Source organism: Antedon mediterranea, chromosome 6 (genome assembly GCF_964355755.1).
Source record: "Antedon mediterranea chromosome 6, ecAntMedi1.1, whole genome shotgun sequence".
NCBI lineage: Eukaryota > Metazoa > Echinodermata > Crinoidea > Comatulida > Antedonidae > Antedon > Antedon mediterranea.
Genome location: NC_092675.1, coordinates 4,078,051 through 4,095,599, shown reverse-complemented (window position 1 = coordinate 4,095,599; position 17,549 = coordinate 4,078,051). Strand labels below are relative to the sequence as shown.

Genomic DNA, 17,549 nt, shown 5'->3' with positions numbered 1-17,549 from the left:
AGAAATCATTATCATCATCATTGTCATCATCATCACTTGTTATATGTTATCCATACATGTCTTTCACTTCTTTTAGGCTATCAACCAGTCCAAAGTTCTTAGATAACTCTTGATACCATTTCTCAACTTCTTCATCATCTTCTTATATCTACCACCTACTTGCCGATATAAGATCTATTCTTGTTAATGAAAGGTCTTCTTGTAGTTTGGATTTGTACCAATTGCACATGAAATAAATGAAACCAGGAAAGACACAACTAACAACTCCATTACTAATGTCTATTTCAAAACCATTGTGAATTACTACAATATGTATATGATCTTGAAAAGATATAATTAAATTAATTAATTTGTTTCCATTATATTATACCGGTACTAAATTCTGTAAACAGATGTTGAATTATTCGTATGTTCTTATACTGTATATTTTATGAAATTATTTATATGATACATTTGTAGGCCTGTGCTAGGCTTACATATTATACCATTTTACGTTTGCAATATCTGGCTACACAGTTGCATACACAGTATATTATGTCATATAACATCATTTAAAAAAAGTATTTGTGTCAAAGGCCAGTAAAGTAAACCTAAATACGATAAATCCTGATATTGGATAATTTCATAATAAGGTAATAAGGCATCGTGTTCGTTTACAAAATACTAGGTCCAGGTGATGACCGACGACACCAAAAATTAAGAAAAATATAAGTTATCTGGCTCAACTAATACCGTATTCTACCAGGATTCGAAACGTAAGAAAAGTAAAAACGTAACTATCACCTATCCCAGGGAATTACAATTTCGCTCTTCTCTGAGACTAAACCCCTACATTAATTTATTGACGAAATATCTTATTTTATATGTATTTATTCTTAGAAATTAATTAAGAGTGGTTGTTTACCACACAAGAGAAAAAAACAGTAATTAGCTTCTTAATAATACTTAAAACATTTATTTAATGAAGAATAACGATATGTCTACATATTTCCCCAGTAATAACGAGTTTTACACATTTTATGATAGTTTATAATGTTTGTTGGTGTTGTCATCATTACTGTATCTTGTAGGGAAAGAAGCATTACTGAAGGAGGGAGAATTGAAAACATGATAAAAAAAAAGGCCAAAGTTAGGCTGCGACTAACATGGACCAACAACATATAAACGAATGGACAGTTATGAGAAATGTGTGAGGCTGGCGCAACAGAGGAGAGAATAGAAATTCATGGAAGTCGATCTGATTCGAGCAGAGGACACCGGTAAATAAATGTAACAGGATCTATAGTTCCTCTTTCGTTTCAATATCTGCATTATAATTATCATTGTATGGTTGTCGGAATATGTCTTGATTGCCCTGGTTTGGTATCCGTATTATTTGTTGTTGATTAGAAATGTCTTTCTTTATTTCCTGCTGTTGAAACGATCGTTGTTGGTATTGCACGATTTTGTCTTTTGGAGTTTCCTCAATTATGGGTTTCTCTGTGTGTTGTTGTTGTTTCTTACTGATATTGTCTTCATCCAATTCCAACCATTGCTTGTTTCCATTTGTTTCCTTGTGTTGTGTATTTTTCCCGGTCTCTATATTTTGATGTTTTTCTTGCTGTGGGCACTGTAATACAATTTCTCTTGATTGATTTCTTCGTTTATATCTTTTTCTTCCAGTTGTTTATTAGTTGTCATTATTTGGTGTTGGTGTTCATTTATTTCTTCGTGTTTTGTGCTTTCTTCTGTTACTCCTGCTGTGTTTTTACTTTTCTTTTTTTCCTCCGAGATGTCCATAGAACGAAGCTGTCGTTCTTTGTCGCTGTCCACTGTCACAAAATGATTAGCAATCCATTTAGTTCCTTTTACAATATCACAGCCACCATGCAAGGAATAAGGATCTTGACTACCAAGCCAACCTAAAATTAAATATAGTGATTATTGCTATAGGCCGTATCCTTTTTAAATAAAAAGACAGTACGGTAGTTTCTAGAATTTCTAATTCCATTTGCTTAACCTAAATTATTACTATTAAGTGTTTTAGCTGTTGAACTTACTTTGCTAGAAAATAATTTAAACTCTGGTGTTTTGATAACTAAAGAGATGCCAATTAGGTTTCTTTCAGTTCTAACCATTGTTAGTATCATCAATGGTGTGAATTTAAATTAGTTTCCCATAATCAGACTATACTATACACTCACCATCCTCACTGGTTTCGTGATTATACCAGAATACAACCTTCCCCTTTGATGGCTTTACCAGCAAATTAGCGTCTTTGCAATGATGGCTCAAATCTACAATACGACCTCCTGAATTTAAAGCCTGTAAAAATAATAATTCGGTAATGTAGCAATGTGATATATTTTATACCATTCGCGTTATATTGAACAGAAATGGATCATTCTGTACTGTAGTAAAATACGGTACTTACTTCACAGGAAAACGTTTCATTATCAGCAACTGGAAACGCTGTATCCCCTCCTTCATCAACATCATTTAAGTAATACATAATCGTTGCATATCTGAAATGAATGAAGAATATGAAAAAGTTTGTTTAAATTCAAATTTCATATTCATAATATAATATAGTATATGATTTCATAAATAAACACCCCTTTCCCGAATACATCCACTTAGGTGTTCTAAGGTACCTAAAACAATTAATTTATTTTAGCTTCTTTTATTTACTTTGCTTTCACAAACATACGGGCTCCTGCCACGTTGGCAGATTGCAAAATATTCCGACAGCAGTATTTTATCGTTATTTACAATGATATCGTTCTTTTACAACCTTTTACTTCATTCAATGCTAAATAATAATCAACAGATGTTAGAATAACATTTTGTTCATTACAGTAATATTTACTGGATATCAGTTTGTAGTTCAATAATGTGTTTAATTCAACAGAAAATACGTCTCTTGTAATCTTGTAAAGTATATTTATTCATAAGAAAATTGTGCGTTTTTATTTTGAATAATAGCCCTATTTATACAAATCAGGCTTTAAAGATGTAATAATGCATTTACAAAAAACATGAAAAATGAATATTAATATGAATCAGATTTTGCATAAGCCATTTTGTAGTTATATTTTGAAGTTATTTCACTTATAAAATGAAAATGTAAAAACTGACCATGGAGAAATAACTTTATGGTATGACAGACAACGTGCCATTAAAATGATCTATTCAACAAACACATTTTTACAAATTAATGTTTTCAGGGGGACAATATATTTTTAATCTAACTGTTCAAGCCCGAGTCCGGTGTTAAATGTTACTGAGTGATGTACTCTAGGGCATAGTTAATAGAAACTTTCTATTGACTATGACTAGGGTATAGGATACTTTCCTCCTTAAAAACCACCACCGTGAGTAATCCAGGAGAATCTCAGTGTGAAGCACTGTCTACATTATCAAACTATAGTTTGACATAAAAATGTGCCCAAATATCGTAGTGATATGCCAAAATATGGTAGTGTGTATGGGCACATCACATTTTTTTTCGCATAAAGTTTGATAGTGTAGACAGAGCTTAAGAATATACCTGCAAATGCGATACTTTGTAAAGTCGTCTGGTTGATCGTGATCTACTCCGTCAATTTCACGTGTGTGTATACACGAACGCTCATCAACAAAAGTAGAATCATAGTGCGCATGATAGTGCCCTCCGATATCGTAATGAACAATCTATAAAGTAAATAATAACACTATTTAGTATCGTCGAGAAGAGGGCTATTTCATCGTATCATGTTAATGAACAAGTTCCTATTTTGGTCCATATTATAGAAGGACTGAATTTGTTGAAATTTACCCTGTGCAAACACTATGCAAATCTGAATGTGTTCATTTGAATTATATTACTTTTTTGTGTAATTTGACAAATTTTATTTATTACTTTAGTGACAGCTCAGAATCGGGTGCTTATATAGGATTTATCTCAACAAGCATCTAAGTCCTCAAAAAAGGGATTTGATGATGAAAATACAGTATTCTTACTTGAAACTCTTTACTTGAATCAATTATCCTCTTTGGGATACCTGTCACAGAAGTAATCCTGCCAAAAAAACAAAAAAAATACAAGAAATCATGTTGTATTCATTATTTCAAAGAGAACAAAAACAAAATAATTAGAAATGTATTTCATCATCATTCCTTTTCATTATTAAACTTAAACTGTCAATTTCCGAAATTCGTATAACCTGGTACCAAAAATGGAGTGGGTTATTTTATAATTAGTTTGTGTAGTATTATAATAATGTTGTGACGTGTGTACTCAGAGGGATCATTGATTCTGATTTATGGCCCGGGGTGGTGGGCGGGTGGGTCTTCGGCGAGAGCCTAAAATTTGTAAAATAAAGTGCTGAATTTAATATATATATATCTTTTGCATTGTGCTTTTTTAAAATTCAGGATGCCCAAACTTTGGACCTGCCTATGGTATTTCTATATAAATTAGGTACCTTTCTGTCAGTAAGCTTAACACTGTGTCCGTTTCGGGATTAAGCCAAACTTGCTTGCTTTTTCTAACTGTATTTCGGTGATTATTTTCCCCTTTCTTTATCATCCATTCATATGCTAACTTTACGTCAATTTGATCAAACTCTTCTCTTGTCAATGTCTCATCTCCATCGACGTCATAATTATGTAATTGAACAAATTCAGGAATATCTTCTATTGTTATCATGTAGTTTTGTATAGGGGGCATTACGGCCCAAAGTTCCATGAAATCAACTAAATCATCGTCATTTGTATCAGTTGTTTTGAAATCGAATTGACGTTCACCTTCCTTTGCACCCAGTGTAAACGTATCTTTAGGTATTGTTGCACTTTCTTTCCAGTTTGAGGTATTAACTGCTAGATTTACGATATATTCACATTCGGCTTCGGTAAGGAAGTCGTCAATGGCTGTCAATAAAACAACATGAATTACCGGTACCGGTAGTTATCCATTTTAACCATACCATGAACACCCCTGTGGTGTAATGGCTTGTTTATATATCAAGCTAAATGTTCCGGGCTCTTCGTCGTAAACGTTTACTGTCATTAATTTCCAGTCACTTTCTATCACTTGGTGATAGACGACTATCAAATTAATGTATATAGTTATATTATCGGGCAATGGTTATGACGTCAGAGGCTGGGTTTGGGCCTAAAATGTGACGTCTATAGGCCTAAAGGATTTTTTGCATACACCTGTAGTCCTCTATTTTTTTAGTATTTCTTTTTATGCAAATGATAATGGTAAACATAAACAGATATAATGAAATATTAAAGTACGTTTTCATTGACTAGCCTTGTTTACTATTCAATCTACTAATTTAATGTTCTACAACAAAACAATATAACACGTACCAAATATAGGCGTTTTTACATTTACATTGCCTAGCCTTTATGTTTATTATTCAATCTACCAATTTAATGTTTTACAAATAAATAATATATCACGCTTACCAAATATAGGCGGGTGCACAGCTAACGTTTTTAAATTCAATGATCTACCGGTATCAAGGTAGAATGTTCGTTCATGGCCCACCTAGAAAGTAAAATATCGGTATTTCTATAATGTAGGCATATACCATGAGAAGCACTCTATGCATGTAAGTTTGTTACAAATATCAAACAGAGGGCCATAGTTTAATAAATATTTAGCTCGTATTGCTCATATCACAGGTGTTGAAACGTTATGGTTTTTTGCGAACGAACATTCGCGTAAATGAAAGAACCAACGATAACTAACTATAAATAAAAAACACTTCTACTTACCGCTATAGGATCTATCATTGTTAATTTCAGATCTTCTTCTGTCTTTTCGTTACTAAAATATTCCGTGTCAATTTGACTTGAGACAAATGGTAGCAGTAGGAACAAAAGTAGCAAATGCATGGCTAACATTTTAGAAAAACTATTGTAAAGACCGTTATCGACGTTTGTACGGGATTTGACAACTGATTTCTTGCTGAACATATGTCGATGTTTGTATATATTTTATTGAGTCAACTAAGTGGAAGAACCACCTGATTGAATTTGATAAAGAGCTTGTTTATCTATTGGCGATTCTCGGTATCAGGAGGAGCCATAAACCGTAATTTATAAGAGAAAGGTTATAGTAAAGGTGATGTTTATTGTCGTTAGACATGATAACGTAAAATAATCGGGTTGAAAATATATCTAATAGGCTCACGGAACTTGTTTCAACGTGTTTACACTACTAGTATAGTAGTAGTAGTAGTAAGTTGTTGTAGTAGTAGTAGCAGTAGTAGTAGTAGTAGTAGTAGTAGTAGTAGTAAGTAGTAGTAGTATTAAGTTGTAGTAGTAGTAGTAGTAGTAGTAGTAGTAGTAGTAGTAGTAGTAGTAGTAAATTGTAGTAGTAGTAGTAGTAGTAGTAGTAGTAGTAGTAGTAGTAAGTAGCAGTAGTAGTAGTAGTAGTAGTAGTAGTAGTAGTATTAAGTTGTAGTAGTAGTAGCAGTAAGTAGTAGTAGTAGTAGTAGTAGTAGTAGTAGTAGTAGTAGTAGTAGTATTAGTAGTAGTAGTAGTAGTAGTAGTAGTAAGTAGTAGTAGTATTAAGTTGTTGTAGTAGTAGTAGTAGTAGTAGTAGTAGTAGTAGTAAGTAGTAGTAGTAGTAGTAGTTGTAGTAGTAGTAGTAGTAGTATTAAGTAGCAGCAGCAGTAGTAGTAGTAGTAGTAGTAGTAGTAGTAGCAATAGTAGTAGTAAGTAGTAGTAGTAGTAGTAGTATTAAGTTGTAGCTGTAGTAGTAGTAGTAGTAGTAGTAGTAGTAAGTAGTAGTAGTAGTATTATTAAGTTGTTGTAGTTGTTGTAGTAGTAGTAGTAGTAGTAGTAGTAGTAGTACTAGTAGCAGTAGTAGTATTAAGTTGTAGTAGTAGTAGTAGTAGTAGTAGTAGTAAATAGTAGTAAGTAGCAGTAGTAGTAGTAGTAGTAGTAGTAGTAGTAGTAGTAGTAGTAGTAGTAGTAGTAGTAGTAGTAAGTAGCAGTAGTAGTAGTAGTAGTAGTAGTAGTATTAAGTTGTAGTAGTAGTAGTAGTGAGTAGTAGTAGTTAGTAGTAGTAGTATTAGTAGTAATTTAAACAAGAAATAGTTTTAAAAAACGCCGGCGATCTCACGATAACTACCGTTTACATGCATCTCAATATTTATCAGCAAGTTTTCATAGACTCTCTCTTCCCAGACGCGATTTGGTTTTTGCGCATGCCCAGTCCGAGTTTCCAAATACCCATTTTTCAGCCGTAGTAAACTATACGGTAAGCTACCGCATGATAACTGTTTCCTAATGCTTCCGTACTCTTGAATAAAACTGCACAAAGGAGTAGTAACTTTTATTATATTTTGTTTATCAGCTGCAAGTGTCGACGTGACGTGGAAAGTAATCTTTATACTGCCCTCTACGGCGTTTCTAGTATGATGGCGTTAGTTACTCTTTGTTATGCATGATTAATTTAATTTAATCTTCCCTGATATACGATTCTCGCCGTCTGCAAAGAAGTTTAAGGCTTAAATACTGAGACACATATGGTTAAAATGGAAGTTTATTACGGGTTTATTTAGGTTTACTAATTTTACAATAGTTTTCTTATCCAGCAGATATTTTTTATCATGTTAAATGTATTATTTATGTTAACATTGATAAAGATAAACAAGTTCCTCTTTGAATGAGGCTGGGTTTAACTCTTCTTTCTGTCTTTCAAGAAATTCTTGATGTCGTTTAAAATTTTCCTGTTGTCGTTCTTTTTCGAGTGTAGTTTTAATATCGCCTTTTTGTCTTAAAGCTCCTCGTGGTGCAACAGAGTGTCAGTTCCTGGCTGTTGTTCTTCTTCTTGCTGCTGCTCATCTTGTTGTTGTTGCCCCTCCTGTTGCTGCTCTACTGGCGGCTGTGGCACCACCCCTCCGTAAGATTTCTCCCAGAACTCCATATAACGAATTTGTCGTTCTTTTTCTGTGTCAACTGTGAGCCAGTGATTGGCTATCCATTTAATGCCCTTTATTATGTCACAACCTCCATGAAATGAATACACATCTTTGTCACCAATCCATCCTACAACAAATGAATGTACAGTACATTTACATTATCAATTCCTATATTAGGCCGATATTAAATGTAGCACTGCTGAAGGGATAGTGTTGCCCAAAAGCCCTGTTGACTTTTCTGGCTGTTTTACTTTATCGTTTTGATTTAGCTTTTCGCTTTTTGTTTGTGATCCGGCCACTGATACGCACATCATTGTCATTTTTTCAGTCATTTTCCTTTGGATTTATATTAAATATAAATATATGAAAAAAGGAATATAAAATTGTATTATCAAAATAATGAATGTTGTGGCTACCTACCGTCTTCATTGAGTTTGTGGTTATACCACAATACAGCCTTGCCTTTTTTTGGTTTTACTACCAAGTTGGCGTCTTTACAGTGGTTGCTCAAATCCCCGAGATATCCTCCGGCAAATAGAACCTAATGTAAATGTATAAAGTAATTCATCATTAATAACAGGGTAAAATATTGGGACGTAAAGCAAACGGGTTGTTTAGGACAGTGAGATTCCTGTCAAGTGGAGGGTTTTAAGAACATCATGTCTTTAAAAGAATACAACTTTAAAATCATCAAGAGTTATACTCAGCTGTAGAGGAAGGTTCTATTGTGATAAATAATGATAATAATACGATTATATTATTCGTAATTTATACTTGGCCTAAAGCTTTTATTGTCGAAAGACTAAAATACAGATATTGCACGTTTAATATTCGACGTGTACTGTGCCACGGTATAATATACAATGTTTAATTATACAATTTATTTAATGTGTGTAATACTATCTTACTTCTTCAGAAGTGGTTGCATTATCGGCAATTGGAAATGCAGTCTCGCCTCCTTCATCGACGTCAGCTAAGTAATACATTAGCGTTGCATATCTGACAAAAAATTGGGGTGTCACGAAACCTAAGACCACGAAAGCTAAGACCCCCTAAGACCTAAGATCACGAAAGCTAAGACCCAAGACCTAAGATTACAAATTCTAAGATATACTACAGCTTAAAAACAATACTTGTTTATCCATACATAATTTTAAACACAGTAGGTTTCATTTATTACCATAAATATAATTTAATACTACCGCAAAACATAGATAAACTAACATTATTTTCGCCCGTTGAGTAAATGTATATTTTTTCTTTACAACAAACAAACTTGACGGGTTGTTTGTTGGTATATATTTACTCCAATGTGTTGGTTCAGAGGATGTTTTTCTTACGCACCTGCCTTTCTTGTATTTTGACTCCAAATTTGTTGACTAACTTTATCCTGAATACCACACTTTAAAATTAGGACTTATAAGTACTTTCAGAAGGAGAAACACATAATAACAAATAAATAAATCCTTTCCCATCCTGATTTTACAGACGTGTTTCTTTGTATACTGTAATGTAACTCCTCGCGAGCTCCCCATGCTCAATGTTTTTGTTTCTATGGAGCGCCAAAAGAGCAACAATAATAGTACAAGTATAAAAACAGAAAGAAAACGAAACAAAAAAACTTATCATAATTTTTAAGTTAAAATTTATTTGCCAGTATTTATTTCTTCGTACTTGCATGATTATACTATTATCATTACAATTTTAATTTTACATTGTTCCATCCACACTGTAGATGGACTCCACAGAGTTTTCAGCCCTCTATATAATTTTTGCTCTTTTGACGTTCCATAGAAACAAAAACATTGAACATGGGGTAGGCCTACTTCTAGTGTGCTGTAGAGGCTAGTCATTTTGTGTGCGAGAAAAACGTCTGTAAAATCATCAATTTAAAAATGTATTTGTTACTTTTTATGTGATTCTTTTTCATGAAAGTGCCAATTCTAAGGTGTGGTATTCAGAATAAATGTTGGGAGTTAAAATACAAGGCAGGTGCGAAAGATAAATATTTGTAATCTTATGTCTTGGGTCTTAGCTTTCGTGATCTTAGGTCTTAGGGGGTCTTAGCTTCGTGGTCTTAGGTTTCGTGACACCCCAAAAAAGTGATTACATTATTGTTAATACAATGTACAAGAAATATTATTTTATACATAAAATTAATAATTAGTTTAATTGTTACTTAGTGAAACGGTGAATAAAAACAATAGCTGCAAATAAGGTAATTCGTTTCAATAGATAGGAACTGCTTCCATTTGTACGTTTAAAAATAGACTAGGTTGTAGCCGGTAATTAGTAAAGACAAATATTTTGGCACATGTGGCGTTTCATACGTATAATATAATACTCATTTTCAGACAAAAATCAAAACGTTGAAAGACAATAACTACAGATTTGGAGGAAGTCAAGTTTGAAATTACATTTTATTCATATCAAATAATATTGAGTATGTATTTAATTGGGATGTATGTAAAGTATTTCAACGCAAAGATCGGCGAAAGAAAGAAAGAGAAAGAAAGATCGGCAAAAGCGAAAAGGATGTAGGCCACGCCTATTTACTATTAACTCATTTTGTCATACCTGCATAGTCGGTATTTTTTGTAGTCGAGTGGAACATGTCCTTCTACACCATCAATCTGCCGTGTATGTATGCAACCCCGGTCTTTGTTAATGGTCTCTGAATCAAAATGAGCATGATAATGGCCACCAACGCCATAATGTACAACCTGTATGAATTCGATAATTTATAATTGTTCATAAATATTATAAATCAACAATAATTCATTTCATTGGAGAATATATTGAATCTGTCATAAGATTTAAATATAATTATTCAGTATAAAAAAATTATTGTATTATTATTATTATTGTAGAATATAGGTATGTGTGCATATTCATATAGATATAGATCTATACAAGAGATCCAGAAAACAGGATGTTTGAATTATGTACAAGATAGAGAACTATACTACTGATTTTGTATAGGAAAAAAACCTTTGATTTAGATGACCAGGACTTATGATGTTATAATGGAGCCATTTGCATAATTTTGTGGAAATGTGATTGCTTCTTAGGTCCATGTGACGAACTTGTTATTATTTAAATTTTAAACTAGTCTGGGTTCCAGACGGAGTTTTGTCTTCTATTTTGGCACATATGGCGTTTCATACGTATACTACTTGGCTTGAAATCGAAATTTAAAAAAAAAATAAATAAAAAAGACAATGAATACAGACTTGGGGCAAGTCTAATTTTAAACTTTCTCAAAATCAAGTTTTCAGAGCGGACGACGACTAATAGATAAATGACGTAATGCTTAATTATTAAGTCTGTTGTCACGCATATCGAACGTTCTCTAATATCAAAGTGTCAATAAATACCTGCATCGGTTCAGCTGCGTTGATTAGCCGCAGTGGCAAGCCTGTTAATGAAGCCACTCTAGATAAAACAACATTATATAGAGATATTATCGTTAAATGGAAATGATTTCCTTATTTGGGTGGTCGATGTCTTAAAGGACAACTTTACCGAGGATCATATTTTGACCACGTCTTAGGGATGTACATATGATTTCAGAACAAGTGCGAGATTTACGTTTTGAAGTGTTTCTTCAAAATAACAGACTAAACATTTGGGCAAATTTAAGTCTAATGCAGGTCAAAATAGCAATTTAAATGACAGGTACATATCTTTATATGTTAACAATCGAAACTTAAGAGGTAGATTTTGCCATGCACCTGCGACGTCACAGCAATTTACGGCGACGGCTGTACGGTGAGCGCGTGCGGCGATATCGTAAATCTCGCAATTGTTCTGAAATCATATGTACATCCCTAATACGTTGTCAAGATATGGTTCTCGGTAAAGTTATCCTTTAAGGAAGTGTCTTATATTCTGGTGTTGTATCTTGTTTTGTTTCGGTGTTCCCTGTTAATGCACAAAGTTCCATGTTTTAATGAATTCGTTAGGCCTACCTTTCTTTTAATTCAATTAAGAACTGATCAGATTCATGTGTAACCCAGACTTGATTGCTAATTCTTCCTTGTTTTTTCATATCCAGCTCCATCTTTTTATATGTCCATTCATAAATTAACTTAACGTCAATTTGATCAAACTCTTCCTTTGTCAACTTCTCATCTCCATCTACGTCATAATTATATAATTGAACAAATTCTGGAATATCCTCGATAGTTATCATGGCGTTCTGAACAGGAGGTCTTGCATACCAAAATTCTAAGAAATCGACAAAATTATCTTTGTTCTTGTCGGCTGTTTGGAAATCAATCAATTTATGAGTTCCCTCTTCTTTACCAGTTCGAAAACTGTCTTTTGGTAGAGTGACGCTTTCTTTCCATTTATTCTTCTTCTCGGCAATGCTTTTTATATGTTCACATTCACTATCATCAAGAAAGTTTTCTATCTCTAATAAAAGTAAAAGTAGACTATATTGTAGGCCTTATCATAATCAATTTTATTATGATCATGCGCGGGTTAGATTACCGGTATCTACAATCTATAGTTATGGTTTTGTATATAGCGCCCGTTTCATGAAAAACATGTTCAGAGGCGCTTTACATAGATACATAAAAAAACAGACAAAAAGTATTTTTATTATTGTAAATAGGCTACTGAATCTTATGACCGGAACAAAATGGTAGGCAAAGGTTTTTCAGTTTTAAATGAATGTATATGTTGTTCTGATCACGTACAACAAATCAACCCTTTGTCATCCACCGCCTTCATATGCAAATGAGCGTAAATATGCAAATTAGCTATAAAACCTATATTTTCGCGAAATCTCCTAAACGAATAACCCATTACAATAATATTTGTGGCAACCCCTATGTTTTCATACCCAATAAACACATTAAAAGCATTTTCAGTAATCACATACCATGTATAACGGCTTCCACTCCTAAACTAATAATATTAATAATCCATTTATTACAATTATGTTTTCATACCCAATGAACACATTGAAAGCATTTTCAGTGATCAAATACCATGTATAACATGTGAAAACGCAATTTAGGTCACACTTTAGTGATTTTTGTTTAAAAAATCAACCTTTTTTTGGGAGTTTACCTTCTGGATAAAGGCATATAAAGGTTTGTATTTTCTGTAATTATTTGTGAGCAATCTTGGCAGCTAGCAGATTTTGAACTGTGTTATAGGGTATAGATTTTCCAAGATCATTTTTTGTTGTCATTTTCACAATTAATAACAAATCATTCTGACTAATATATTTTAAAAGGAAATCTTGAAATAGAAAAGATCGCTTAATATTGTTGGGTGAGTGTGATTGCTATTTATTGACTATAGTCATAAGAAATTTCAAAAATGCGATGCAATGTTTATTGACAAAGACCTTATTTTTAATGATCTTGCATTGCATTAGTATCTTATGATGGTTATGCCTGTGTTAAAAGTCAGTTCCTTACCAGAGGATTCTGTTTTTGTGGCATTTCTTTCTTTGTATTGATGCAATACATGTCCGTAGTTCTCAATCTCATAATGGCAAAGAAGAAGACCAGGGTACAGTCTAGTTTGAAACTTACCAAATCAGTACATTACCTGTACTTTAAAAAACACTTACATGGTTAATTCAATTCAATTCACTTTTATTTCAGAACAAAGTCCATATAACAATATTCTAAAAAATAAATGTAAGTTAAAAAAAAAAAAAACCTATACCACATGTCGCACATAATAATGCCGTCGGAAAACCGTCGGTTTTCAAATGGAGTGAAAAAAACATTATAATGATAACAAGTTAACATACGTAAAAGTATCTATATATAAATTTACGTAAGGGCAAAATTCGGTAAATCGCGCGTTATTTCTAGAATGTTTACTCGATGGTATATAAAGTTGGTTAGAATCTCGGTACTGATTTTAACCACCTGATGTAACCCTGTTTACTAATTAAATTGAGTTAGATAATTAGTTATTGACAATTAAAACGAATTTAGGTTCAACGATTTGCCCCAAATAGGGGTGTTTTTCGATCGTGGTATACACTGTCTAATGGATGTTCGTCTTGAAAAATACCCACAGACAATAATACGAGGATGCTTCGCATTTTCCTATCTCCTCCTACGATAATTGTTTTTAATGGCTGAAAACCGGTTGAACAGCTCGAGTACAGCATCATAATGATGAAGACAGGCCGCTTTTCTTTAAAAAATACTATTTTGATAGATTTAATATACGTTTATACAAATGTATTGATTTGCGATGAATGGAACATTCCAATCTCTGTTCCACAAGTGTCTATTTCCTCAGGCGTCGTAAAGGCAAGTACTGTATACTCATAACAGAAATTTGATCCATTTTTTTTTTCAATCTGTGCTGCAGAGGTTGGATATAATTTTTTTTAAACGGATAATGAGCTAGCGTTTTCAGTCGCAGTATATTATGTAAACATCTTTATTATTGCATTTAAACAAACCACCCACATCATCACCCTTCCCTCACTGGCACGAGTAGCGTTGTAAAGCCAGTACAGGATAGGCCTACGGTGCATCACATCCCCTAAACGCAGAACAACTTTGGTGGGTAGGGTAAGAACCAACTTAAGTATGAATTGGCTCTAAGAAACAATTGAAAACCATTAGGCCTACTAATTAAGTTGAGTTAGATAATTTAATATTTATTGACGATTAAATCGAATTTATGATTTTCCTCGAATGGAGGTGGTTTTCACAAATTGTTTTACATTATATAAACATACACGTCGTAGTGATGTATCGTTACATGTACTGTACTATTTCAATCGACTAGGACGGTGATAGTTTCAACAAAGTATTACATAGCAATGTTTTACTGTGTTTAGTGGTATATTATTTGTAAAACATGAAAACAATTAATATTTCGTTACTAAATGGATAAAGAATATATTTAATATATTTAAAAATTGTTCCTCTTTGCACCCATCCTCTTCCCCATCCCTCACCCCTAATGTTACATACAAAACACAAATTAAGTTTGTTTAAATTTGACTTAAACAATTGGTCTCATTTTGTGACAAGTTTCTCTTTCGGAAGTAATTCTCAGGGTGCTAATTTTAGTTGAGTACATAAATCATTGTCTATTTATTCTTTCCTGTAAACGACATGTATTATTGTACATACATTTGAAATCGCCAGTTTTTTAACGCTGAAATTATTATGTATTCGAGAACCATCTGTGGGCACGACCTAGATGGTACGCGAGCGAAGCGAGCGTACCATCTAGTACATGAAATTATGTATACAGAAGTTCAATCCATTTTCTGTGCAACTTTGAATCTTTTAGAATTCGAGAAAAAACACATGTTATTAAAGTATTAGGCTATTACACCTTTTTTCAATTTTTGTTTTTAATTTTCTTTTTAATCACTATTAAATACAATGAAATATCATTTCTTCTAAAATGATCTACTGCATGTAATGACTGTCACAAGTAAAATTAGAATGTACTGCAACCTGTGAGAATCATGAGGACTCAGTTAGTTACACAGGTGACAGGTTGAAGTATATAGTACACAATATGTATAAAATCTCTAAAATTGCACATACAGTTCAGTCAATTATAAATAATGCAATTTACAAATAAAATCGCATCATTAGTGATCTGGTGATAATGTTCGTGGTGCATAAAAATAATAGAAAGGGTAGCCGGTTATGTAAACCAACATTTCCAGAAAAAATGTTTATTTTGGACAAAAATCACGCGTGAGTTTAATTACATATTCACATGTTATACATGGTATTTGATCACTGAAAATGCTTTCAATGTGTTCATTGGGTATGCAAATATAAGGTTTGCCACAAACATTGTAATGAATGCATTATTAGTTTAGGAGAAACTATGGATTTTAAAGCTAATTTGCATATTTATATATTTTGTTCAGTGACAGCGTTACATACCAAAAAGTGGAGGATGTACGGCCGCCGTCTTTATAGTTACCGTTTTACCAGTTTTCAGTTGTAGTGTCTGCTCATGGCCAACCTATAAAACAATATTTGATTTTGCAGAAAGAATAGTAAAACAAATTTGCAAAATAACTTTTTAGACCACCAGTGTTACAGAAATAAAACAATTACCAATATGGCGAATTTTCAGCCAAACCTTACTTTACCCAAGTGCAAAATAACCCTGGTACTTTAATTACGAAGATGGCCAAATACTTCCACTAAAAGGTTCGGAATAATCCATACAGCATTTCGGATATGAATTTGAGACCATTTACATATTTAGTTATCTGTCATGACTTAGGACTGTGTGGTGTTTTTATCAATAGTAGGCCTGTTAAGTGAACCAATCCTACAAATTATGATAACATTCTGAAACTTGGCACCATTATTCATTAGGGTAAAAAAACATAAAATAGAAGGATGGCCAACAAGGAAAAGCGGCCATTTTGGATTTCAAAATGGCCGAACAGTTACACACTAAACATAGCCAACCATGGCGTTATTTGTACGAGAATTGATACTGAACATTTTATTTCATTACACCCATATAAAACATAGTTACCAAGTTATGTCTCGTTGGCATATATTGTTGAACGATTGATTGAGAACAGTTAAATCTGTTGACTGTTTACATTGTCTCATATGATGAAAAAGGACACGTACACGTAATTGATTAATTTGAATGATATTGTTTATTAACAATAACAGAGAGGTGTTATCTCAGTATTTTGGACACATTTTAACTACCTTTGGTGCTAGTTATGCTAGATCGGTTTGAGATGGTCAGCAAACTGAAGGGATTGCCATTAATAATAGTCATTGCAAACTTTGGTTTGGGGACCCCGTTGATGGGGGCTATGGTGGGGATACATACGATGTAGAGATGTTTCAAAAGATTTCACAAAACGGTTATGGTTACTTGGTTTGTGCATCATACTGTATTTATAAAAATGTTGTTCCTTCAAGTTCAAGTTTCAAGTTTTTTATTCACTGTCGCAGCCGAAGCTGAATTACTGGGAGAACAGTCTGAGACTGAAGAGGCAACCCAGTATAAAGAACAAATAAATAAAAGTATTTAAATACGGTAATAATTATACATCCAAGAACCAAACGGGAAAAACAGATGCGAATAAATACAAATACAATGGTAAAACAGATTTTAAAACAGTACTGCACTGTCCCTGGTCAGAACGCGACGAACCATTACTGTCAACCAGGGTAGGAACAAATAAAATTATCAGAAACCGCTAATTAATACTTACGGCTACTGGATCTAATCTTGCTAACTTTAAATCATCGGTATTAATATCATTCGTCGTAATATCAGGAACAGTTTGACTTAAACCAGACGATAAAATTATCAGAAATAGCAAGAGTTCCATAACGAGTGTGTTAACCATTCGAACGTGATTTCCACTGTTAGAGGTCTACAAATTATATTCGTTACAGCACCTTTAGTTCATTTATTTTGTCAATATCAATATGTGACGTGAGATAAAACCATATGGCGTTTTTTACTACAACAATACTACATTAATCACAACAATAACGCATTTTTTACGGCGTGTAGTAGCGGGTATTACGACACGATAATAATAATAAGGCATCATAATCAAACAAGTATTTTTCACTATAGTTGATTCAATACAGTATTAGTGTTTTTTCATTCGTTTGTTCGTCTTTTCGTTCG

The 17,549-nt window shown here is 33.0% G+C and overlaps 2 protein-coding genes across 2 annotated transcripts; both read right to left on the bottom strand.

Annotated features, from left to right (window-relative positions):
- Positions 1-965: 965 nt before the first annotated feature.
- On the bottom strand, positions 966-5,868 carry LOC140051851 (transmembrane prolyl 4-hydroxylase-like). Its single transcript, XM_072097177.1, has 8 exons — positions 5,749-5,868; positions 5,437-5,518; positions 4,446-4,890; positions 3,982-4,039; positions 3,530-3,672; positions 2,392-2,504; positions 2,184-2,276; positions 966-1,901 (listed from the first exon to the last, which is right to left on the bottom strand). Exons 1-8 carry the CDS (start codon positions 5,866-5,868, stop codon positions 1,579-1,581), a joined length of 1,377 nt encoding a protein of 458 aa, XP_071953278.1. The 3' UTR covers positions 966-1,578.
- Positions 5,869-7,280: 1,412 nt separating this feature from the next.
- LOC140051452 (transmembrane prolyl 4-hydroxylase-like) lies at positions 7,281-17,270 on the bottom strand. The gene is made up of 8 exons (XM_072096672.1): positions 17,122-17,270; positions 15,812-15,893; positions 11,876-12,323; positions 11,282-11,339; positions 10,482-10,627; positions 8,813-8,903; positions 8,325-8,445; positions 7,281-8,031 (listed from the first exon to the last, which is right to left on the bottom strand). The coding sequence occupies exons 1-8, from the start codon at positions 17,257-17,259 to the stop codon at positions 7,760-7,762; spliced, it is 1,356 nt and encodes a 451-aa protein (XP_071952773.1). The 5' UTR covers positions 17,260-17,270; the 3' UTR covers positions 7,281-7,759.
- Between the last annotated feature and the right edge of the window lie 279 nt (positions 17,271-17,549).